The following is a 9,562-nucleotide window of genomic DNA, read 5'->3' on the forward strand; positions in this document are numbered from 1 at the left end:
TGACATATGCATTTTTCTATTTATTTAGGTATTTTTGAGACAGAATCTCACTCTGTCACCCAGGCTGGAGTGCAGTCGTGCGATCTTGGCTCACTGCAACCTCTGCCTCCCGGATTCAAGCAATTGTCATGCCTCAGCTTCCTGAGTAGCTGGAATTACAGGTGTGCGCCACCACGCCCAGCTAATTTTTTTTGTATTTTTAGTAGAGATGAGGTTTCACTATGTTGGCCAGGCTGGTCTTGAACTCCTGGCCTCACTCAAGTGATCCTCCCACCTCGGCCTCTCAAAGTGCTGGAATTACAGGCGTGAGTCACCGGGCCCAGCTGACATATGCACTTTTCTATATTGTACCCTGTAATTTAATTTTTTTAAGTTTTAAGAAAACATTAAAAATAAAAAGATAAATAGTCTCTCACACAGGAGAATTTCAAATAGTTTATGGAGATAATCCCTCCTCAAGGAGAAGGAGCATAACCCCCCACTCATTCGGTGTGGGCTGTGCATAGTGACTTCCTGCCAAAGGGTACAGCATGGAAAGGGAGGAAAGGAGTAACTTTACAGTGAAGAGACCTGACACGCACTACCTCAGCCAGGTGATCAAGGTCAACATCAACACCTGTAAGTCATACTGATAGGATGTAACCTTGACATGATGTGACAAGAATGGCACCTTACCTCCAAGGTCTTCCTACCAACAAACCATAACCCCAGGCTTACCATGAGAAAAACATCAGGCACATTCCAATAGTGGGCATCCTACAAAATATCCAACCAGTAGTCCTGAAAATTATCAAGGTCATCAAAAACAAGGATATCCTGAGAAACTGTCACAGCCAAGAGGAGTCCAAAGAGACATGATGACTAAATGTCATGTGATATCCAATGGGTCCTGGAACAGGAAAAGGACATTAGGTAAAACCCAAGGGAATCTAAGTAAACCATGGACTTTAGTTAATTAGAGAGACAGACAGAGAGAAAGAAAAAGTCCATTTTCTATACAACTGAGCCTAACCTCAAACCCTAACCTTTTTCATTGAGCCATCCGAACCCAATGGAGATATAGACAGGAAACAACCTTCCTCTTCTCCCATTCATGGTCTTCCAAAATGCTCTGTTCCTCTATTGGATTCCCCAACCATGTGCCTTGGCATCTTCACAGGTTGATGCCACAGTTTTCTCATTTTCAGGAATAAAAACCCACTCATGTCTAAATCAAAACTTCCCTCTCACATCCATGCTGGGCACGGTGGCTCACACCTGTAATACCGGCACTTTGGGAGGCCAAGGCAGAAGGATTGCTTGGGCCCAGAAGTTCAAGACCAACCTGGGCAACATGGTGAGACCTCCTCTCTACAAAAAAAATGTTTAAAACTAAAAAATTAGCCAGGAATGGTGCACACACCTGTGATTGTGGTCCCAGCTACTCAGAAGGCTGAGGCAAGATGATTGTTTGAGCTCAGGAGGTCTAGGCTGCAGTGAGCCATGACTGTGGCACAGAACCCCAGCCTGGGTGACAGAGCAAGACTCTGTATCTTCAAAAAAAAAAAGATAGAAAACTTCCTTTTCACATCCAATTTAAGGCTTGCCCTCATCCTCCTCTTAGACCTGACTGAGATCTGGGTCCATATTAAAGACTCCTTTAGTATAACAAACACCATATATCCGCATGTAAGTCCATGAATAGCTGACATTTCTCATATCTACTTTCTCTTGATTTATTGATTGATAGGTATACTTTTTAAAATTTTATGGGTACATAGTAGGTGTATATATTTATGGGGTACACGAAATGTTTTGATCCAGGCATGCAATGTGAAATAAGCACATCATAGAGAATGGGGTATCCATCCCCTCAAGCAAGGGTAAACCTTTGAGTTACAAACAATCCAATTATACTTTTTAAAGGTGTACTTTTTTCTTTTTGAGACTGAGACTCGCTCGGTCACCCAGGCTGGAGTGCAGTGGCACGATCTCGGCTCACTGCAGCCTCCACCTCCTGGGTTCAAGCGATGTTCCTGCCTCAGCCTCCCGAGTAACTGGGATTACAGGCACGCGCCACCACGCCCAGCAAATTTTTGTATTTTTAGTAGAGATGGGGTTTCACCAGGTTGGCCAGGCTGATCTCAAACACCTGACCTCAGGTGATCCGCCCACCTCGGCCTCTCAAAGTGCTGGGATTACAGATGTGAGCCACCACGCCTGGCCTAAAGGTGTACCTTTTTTAACAGAATCATTCAAAAGGAGGTTGCAGGGATCTTGACACTTCCACACTGCAGCATTAATCTCCTAAGAATAAGGATACACTCCCACATACCATGACACTCTGTTCACACCTAAAAAAATTAACATTTATTCCAGAATATCATCTAATCTCCAGTCCATGCTCACATGTCCCCAATTGTCCCCAAAATGCCTTTTGTAAATTTAAAAAATTTTTTTTGGTTAAATGCCGCATCCAATCGAGGTTCACATATTGCATTTGGTTATGTCTCTTAGTCTTTTTGCATGAGGGGGGCCTCTCTGTAGTATGCAAAATCCTTATCAGCTCTTCCTTGCCACTTGGGGACTTGGGCTGAAAATCAGGAGTGGCTGGAACATGCCCATTTACTGTCTGGTTTTGCAGGTTGTTGGAGGATATACAGAAGAACATCCTTCTGGAGAGGGGCCGTGAGCCTGGTTGGTCTAGACTGAGTGCCCTGGCAGAGCTCTTCCTCATGTGTGTATGGGAAAGAAGCCCAGATCAGTCCAAAGGCCTAACCCCCACTCCCAGACCCTACCCTACTCTTCAGAGAAATAGGCTCCCTACCCTGAACCCTGAAGAAAGCTGTACCTTCATCCCCAGGGACCCAGCACCCCTTCTGGCCTATCCCCAAAGAGTCACTGTGGGCCTTGGGTAGTAGGTGGAGCTGAGGGATCATGGCCCAAGATCAAGGGTTGATCCTTCCAACTTTGTTCAGTGACCCAGCTTTGATATTAGGCGACCAGGACAACCAGGCCAATCCGATAGGGGATGGTGTTTATAAAAAGGCCACTCACCTAGAGCCAGAAGCTCCAGACCAGCCACTACAACTCTGCTAATCTCAAGCACTTGCCTCTACAGGTACCTTTCTTGGGACCAGTTTCCAATCTCTGGGATCCCCAATTATAGAACTTGGAAGCTAGTGGAGACAGAAAGATGGGGAGCCTGGGCTAGGTGTAGGGGGCCTGGGTTCCAGGTTTTGCTACTCAGCTCTTGACTTGTGTTTCCCCATTTTAAATGAGCAGTTTGGACTAAGCCATTTTTAAGGAGAGAGATGGGGAGGGCTTCCCCCTTAGCACAAGGGCAGCCCTGGCCCTGGCTGCAGCCCAACCTCAACCTCCAAGACTGTGAGAGGATGGGGACTCATCCCTGGAGGAGATGCCCTTCCTGGTATTGATAAAGAGTGCCCTGGGAAGGGGGCATCACAGGCTATTTGAATCAGCCCTGGGACCTTGGCTTCCTCAGTGTCACTGGGTAGGGGGAGCTCCCAGTCCCCTGGGTGTGTAGAAGGTATCAGCAGAAAGCCAGCACTGGCAGGGACCCTTTGGCACAATGCCCAGCATGCATGCTGTGCCAGGGGCTGACAAGGGTGCTGTCCTTGGCTTCCCCGTTTTGGGGTGGTCACTTGCCTCTACTCCAGCTCCAGAAGCAGAAACTAACTGAGAGGATGGGTGGAGGAGAGAGCCAGGGTTCAGGCTGGGAATCTTGAGGCTTCTTGCCAGATTCTGTGATGCTCAAAGGGTGAGCTCCGGGGGCACAGGACACATGGTAGATGAATCTTAGTCATTCTGGTATCCAGTTGGGAGCCAAGCACAGAACACACATCAGTGTTTATCAAATGACTGAGGAAATGAATGAATGAATGTCTCCATCTCAACCCTCAGCCTGGTCCCTCCTTCCTTTTTCCCTATAGTTGGTACAGATGGCATTGTCCCAGTCTGTTCCCTTCTCGGCCACAGAGCTTCTCCTGGCCTCTTTCATCTTCTGCCTGGTATTCTGGGTGCTCAGGGGTTCGAGGCCTCGGGTCCCCAAAGGCCTGAAAAGTCCACCAGAGCCATGGGGCTGGCCCCTGCTCGGGCATGTGCTGACCCTGGGGAAGAACCCGCACCTGGCACTGTCAAGGATGAGCCAGCTCTACGGAGACGTGCTGCAGATCCGCATTGGCTCCACACCCGTGCTGGTGCTGAGCGGCCTGGATACCATCCGGCAGGCCCTGGTGCGGCAGGGCGACGATTTCAAGGGCCGGCCTGACCTCTACAGCTTCACCTTCATCACTGATGGCCAGAGCATGTCCTTCAGCCCAGACTCTGGACCGGTGTGGGCTGCCCGCCGGCGCCTGGCCCAGAACGCCCTCAACACCTTCTCCATCCCCTCTGACCCAGCCTCCTCATCCTCCTGCTACCTGGAGGAGCATGTGAGCAAGGAGGCTGAGGCCCTGATCAGCAGGTTGCAGGAGCTGATGGCAGGGCCTGGGCACTTCGACCCTTACAATCAAGTGGTGGTGTCGGTGGCCAACGTCATCAGTGCCATGTGCTTCGGACAGCACTTCCCCAAGAGCAGTGATGAGATGCTCAGCCTTGTGAAGAACAGTCATGAGTTCGTGGAGAGTGCCTCCTCCGGGAACCCCGTGGACTTCTTCCCTATCCTTCGCTACCTGCCCAACCCTGCCCTGCAGAGGTTCAAGGCCTTCAACCAGAGGTTCCGGCGGTTCCTGCAGAAAACAGTCCAGGAACACTATCAGGACTTTGACAAGGTGAGCCCGGGGTGCAGGTGGCGAGGGGCACCTTGCAGGGCCTGGGTACGCCCCTCCCTCCCAGCTCTAGCTTGCTCACACAGCTGCTGTGTTGCCAAGGCCTAGGAAGGCTCTGGATACCTCAGACCAGCTGTGTGACCTGGAGTCAACTCTTCCCCTTCTCTGGGCCTCAGTTTCCTCATCCTTGAAGCCCCCTTCTCAGGGCTCCTCAAAGCCCCCAAGAAAAAAGTCCTGGAAATGGGGCCCTAGCAGAGCCCTGCAATGTGGGGGGCCGATGAGTGAGAAAGCTTTCATTCTGCAGAAACCTGAATCCCAACAGAGGCAAATCCTCAGTTCTGGTGCCACGTTGCTTCCCTGTGTTCACACTAACCTTTTCCTCCTTTGAAATTGGACCCCTGGGGTTATTGGGAAGAAGGGTCAACGGGGCATAAAATGACACTTTACGTCATACCCAGGGCTGCTACCAGCTCCTGCTGCAAGCTGCAGCCCCCTGCCTAGAGACCAAGTGGGAGGAGTAGCCCCCACGGACAGGCGAGGGGTGTGGAGCAATGTTCAGCCTTTGACCTTGGAAGTGCCAGGGGTACCTCTAAGCTTGTGCTCCCTCAGAACAGTGTCCAGGACATCATGGGTGCCCTGTTCAAGCACAGCAAGAAGGGGCCTAGAGCCAGCGGCAACCTCATCCCCCAGGAGAAGATTGTCAACCTTGTCAATGACATCTTCGGAGCAGGTAGGAGCCAGAACCCTGCCCCTCCATCCAACAATGCCTGCTGTTCACCCACAGTCTTGCCCAGTCCCTCAGTCCATCAAACAACCCGCCAACCCTACACCAGATGGTGCAACATACTGAGACATGCCCTAGGCTCAGGGTTTGAGCCTTGGCTGTGCCACCAATTCCCAGTGGAGACACAGCAAAGTCCTTCTCCTCCCCTAGGCGTCAGTTTCCCCATCTGAACAATAAAGTGTTCTCTGGCCTGTAAGTCTAGGCCCCTGTAATTCTGGCAGCTAATTCTGAAACCTGTATCTCAAGTTTATGTTGAAAAGACCCAGCCTCTGTCCTCAGGAAACTCACGGGCTAGGGCGAGAGAAAGCTAATGCTGGGTACACGCGTAGTAGATAATTGGGAAATGATGGTTTCCTTGTTTCTGTCTTCCTTCCTTCCTCACCTTACCCTACACGGTCCAGGATTTGACACAATTGCAACAGCCATCTCCTGGAGCCTCATGTACCTTGTGACCAAGCCCGAGATACAGAGGAAGATCCAGAAGGAGCTGGGTACATGGGGGCCCCCAACCCTATGGCCAGGAGAAGCCTTGAGACCCAGTTTGTGTGTTCAGTCTACAAACACCTGTTATGTGCCTACTGTGTGCAAGCCCTGGGAACACAGTAGTGCCTGCCCTTGCCTAGAAGATGTGGGAGGTTAGTGGGGTCGCAGACTTGTGAATAGACAGTCTTACATAGAGTGACATGGGATATAAGAGGGGACAATTCATGGGGCAGTTAGGGCAGCCCATGAGTTCTGCTTGTCCTCTGTGTTCTACAGATGCTGTGATTGGCAGGGGGCGGCGACCCCGGCTCTCTGACAGACCCCAGCTGCCCTACTTGGAGGCCTTCATCCTGGAGACCTTCCGACACTCCTCCTTCGTCCCCTTCACCATCCCCCATAGGTGAGGGCTGCTGGTTCTGCCCTCCCACCTCTGAAGTCCTTGCCATATTTCCTCTTCCTGGCTTCTCAGCCCCGGCCCTGGCTCAGCATCTCCTTCCCGACCTCATTCCACGCAGATCCCAGCCTCAGTCTGCCCCCATCCAGTCCAAACATAATCTAACCCCCAGCTCTCAGGAGAAAGTTCCACTTGTGATCTCAGCGCTCATTCCCTTCTGCTCATATTCCCTCCCTCCCAGTGCCCTCTGTGCCAGCCAGGTCGGCCTCAGCCTCACAAGCATGACCCTACTGGCCTCCAATTTTGGTAACACTGAACCTTCTGCCTGGAATGCCTTCTAGTCTCTTCTCTGACCACCAGAATCCTACCCTTGCTCAAAGTCAATGCCGATGCGAGCTTCCTCTCCCCAGAAGCCTTTTGACTCATCCAGCTGCTACAGCTTCACTCCTGATGTCTTATAGGACTTACAGCCATCAGCACTTGGTCATGCCCCGGAATTTTAACAATGTCAAGAGAGTTAGTGAGCATTTACGTCTGCCCAAATGTTGTTCCAGTTATTCCTAGAGTAAGAGGCCTGAATCCCCAGCCAGGCTAGAAACTCCCCAGGGCTGGCCCAGGCTGCCTGCTGCTTTTTTTTTCTTTTTTAATAGAAAATAGAAAAACATTTATCTGAAATTGCCTGTTTCTTGGCTCCAGAGAACAGCCAAGTGCACAGCCAGACACAAAGAGAAGTTTAGTAAATACTTGCTGAAGTTAAAGAACAGGAGGCAAGGAAGAGGGAGGATGACTCTACCCCTTCCCTGTTCCTCCCCTCTCCTCCCAGTGTAGGGATGGAGATGGCAGTGGGCAGGCTATCAGGATGGGGTGGAGGTAGGAACAACACACACCCTAGCTTTCCAGCCCTGAGTCTCACAGTGCCCTCTTCCCTCAGCACAACAAGGGACACAACACTGAACGGCTTCTACATCCCCAGGGAATGCTGTGTCTTCATAAACCAGTGGCAGGTCAACCACGACCCGTGAGTACACACCCCTCACAGAAAAATGTGTGCAGGTTCAGCAGTCAGGAAGGCTGTTCGTCCCCGCTAGGAACCATTTATATAATGAAAGGAGGGAACCTCAGTTGCTATATAGTCTGCTGTAAGTGACAATATTTACAAAGGTTTCACAAACTTTAGTGCACAGGAATCAACCAGGATGGCCAGGCGCGGTGGCTCATGCCTGTAATCCCAGCACTTTGGGAGGCCGAGGCACACAGATCACTTGAGGTCAGGAGTTCGAGACCAGCCTGTCTCTACTGAAAATAAAAAAAAAAGAAAAAGATTAGCCGGACATGGTGGTGTGCCTATAATCCCAGCTACTCCAGAGACTGAGGCAGGAGAATCGCTTGAACTCTGGAAGCAGAGGTTGCAGTGAGCCGAGATCGTGCCATTGCACTCCAGCCTGGGTGACAGAGTGAGACCCTGCTTCAAAAAAAAAAAAAAATCAACCAAGATGTTTGTAACAGCTGATGGTTCCCCTAGGATTCTACTGTGGTGTCTAAGGGGGGGTGCCTCAGACGATTCTGATGTGAATGGCCCAGAGACCTCTCTTTGGAAAGCCTCACTTTGGTGTATGGGTAGGGGGACCATATAATTTACCATCTACACTGGGACACTTGAGTGTGAAAACGCTATCAATGTTTATGCTAGTCATCATTACTCCAAAACAATAAACATAAGCCAGGACATACTGTTGAGGCCCTTTGGGAGGCATATTTTCAGTAGGATGAAGAGATGTATGTTTTTCTTTCTTTCTTTCTTTCTTTTCTTTCTTTCTTTCTTTCTTTTTCTTTTTTGCTTTTTTTTTTTTTTTTTTTTTTGCTTTTTTTTTTAACTTTAATTTTTAAATAGAGGCAAGGTCTCCATATGTTGTCCAGGCTGGTTTTGAACTCCTGGGCTCAAGGGATCTTCCTGCCTCAGCCTCCCAAAGTACTAGGGTTACAGATGTGAGCCACCAAAACCAGCCTGTTTTTCTTCTTTAAATTCCTTTTAGATAAAGCATTATTTAAAGTAAATTAATATTAAAAGGCACTATCTTTAAGGCTGGTCATTTTAGAGAGGGCTTTGTAAAAGAAATAAGCATCAGGCCAGGTGTGGTGACTCATGCCTGTAACCCCAGCACTTTGGGAGTTCAAGGAAGGTGGATCACTTGAGCTCATGAGTCTGAGATCCCTGAAACCCTGTCTCTGCAAAAAAAAAAGAAAAAAAGAAAAAAAAAAAACCACAAAAATTAGCCGGATGTGGTGCCAGTAGTCCCAGCTACACGGGAGGCTCAGGCGGGAGGATGGCTTGAGCTGGGGAGGCAGAGACTGCAGTGACCTAAGATGGCACCACTGTACTCCAGCCTAGGTTATAGGAGCCAGAGTTTGTCTAAAAACAAAAAAGAAAGAAAGAAAAAGGAAAAAAGAAATAAGCATCAAAGTTCAGTTTGGTTCCTTCCCACTTACCCTTCATTGCTTTCAACATGTCCTCAACAGAAGTCTCCCTTCCCCAGGCCCCTCCTCCCAGGGCCTCCCCAGCCCTGAAGTCCTATCTCCTCTGTTCCTCTTGCAGGCAGCTGTGGGGGGACCCATCTGAGTTCCGGCCCGAGCGGTTCCTCACCGCCGAAGGCACCACCATTAACAAGCCCTTGAGTGAGAAGATAATGCTGTTTGGCCTGGGCAAGCGCCGGTGCATCGGGGAGGTCCTGGGCAAGTGGGAGGTCTTCCTCTTCCTGGCCATCCTGCTACAGCAACTGGAGTTCAGCGTGCCGCCGGGCGTGAAAGTCGACCTGACTCCCATCTACGGGCTGACCATGAAGCACGCCCGCTGTGAACACTTCCAGGCGCGGCTGCGCTTCTCCATCAAGTGAAGAAGACGCCACCATGCTGAGGCCAGGGAGCGAGTGGGGGCCAACCACGGGGACTCAGCCCTTGTTTCTCCTCCTTTCTTTTTTAAAAAATAGCAGCTTTATCCAAGTGCAGGGCCTGTAATCCCAGCATTTTGGGAGGCCAAGGTTGGAGGATCATTTGAGCCCAGGAGTTGGAAGGCAGCCTGGGCAACATAGTGGGACCCTGTCTCTATTAAAAAAAAAAAAAAAAATTAGTCAAGAG

The 9,562-nt window shown here is 50.0% G+C and overlaps 1 protein-coding gene across 1 annotated transcript; it reads left to right on the forward strand.

The window, feature by feature from the left end:
- The first annotated feature begins 3,071 nt into the window (after window positions 1–3,071).
- On the forward strand, window positions 3,072–9,356 carry LOC126959999 (cytochrome P450 1A2). Its single transcript, XM_050799856.1, has 7 exons — window positions 3,072–3,100; window positions 3,933–4,772; window positions 5,379–5,499; window positions 5,955–6,044; window positions 6,313–6,436; window positions 7,362–7,448; window positions 9,024–9,356. The coding sequence occupies exons 2-7, from the start codon at window positions 3,942–3,944 to the stop codon at window positions 9,319–9,321; spliced, it is 1,551 nt and encodes a 516-aa protein (XP_050655813.1). The 5' UTR covers window positions 3,072–3,100; window positions 3,933–3,941; the 3' UTR covers window positions 9,322–9,356.
- Window positions 9,357–9,562: the final 206 nt, after the last annotated feature.

This window comes from Macaca thibetana, chromosome 7, assembly GCF_024542745.1.
Source record: "Macaca thibetana thibetana isolate TM-01 chromosome 7, ASM2454274v1, whole genome shotgun sequence".
NCBI classification, from domain to species: domain Eukaryota; kingdom Metazoa; phylum Chordata; class Mammalia; order Primates; family Cercopithecidae; genus Macaca; species Macaca thibetana.

Bases quoted from the DNA above. Each gene is read 5' to 3' on its own strand.
- LOC126959999 (XM_050799856.1), top strand. From the start codon at position 3,942: ATGGCATTGTCCCAGTCTGTTCCCTTCTCGGCCACAGAGCTTCTCCTG. The intron at 5,500-5,954 runs GTAGGAGCCAGA...TACACGGTCCAG, and splicing joins CAATGACATCTTCGGAGCAG to GATTTGACACAATTGCAACA. The intron at 7,449-9,023 runs GTGAGTACACAC...TTCCTCTTGCAG, and splicing joins TGGCAGGTCAACCACGACCC to GCAGCTGTGGGGGGACCCAT.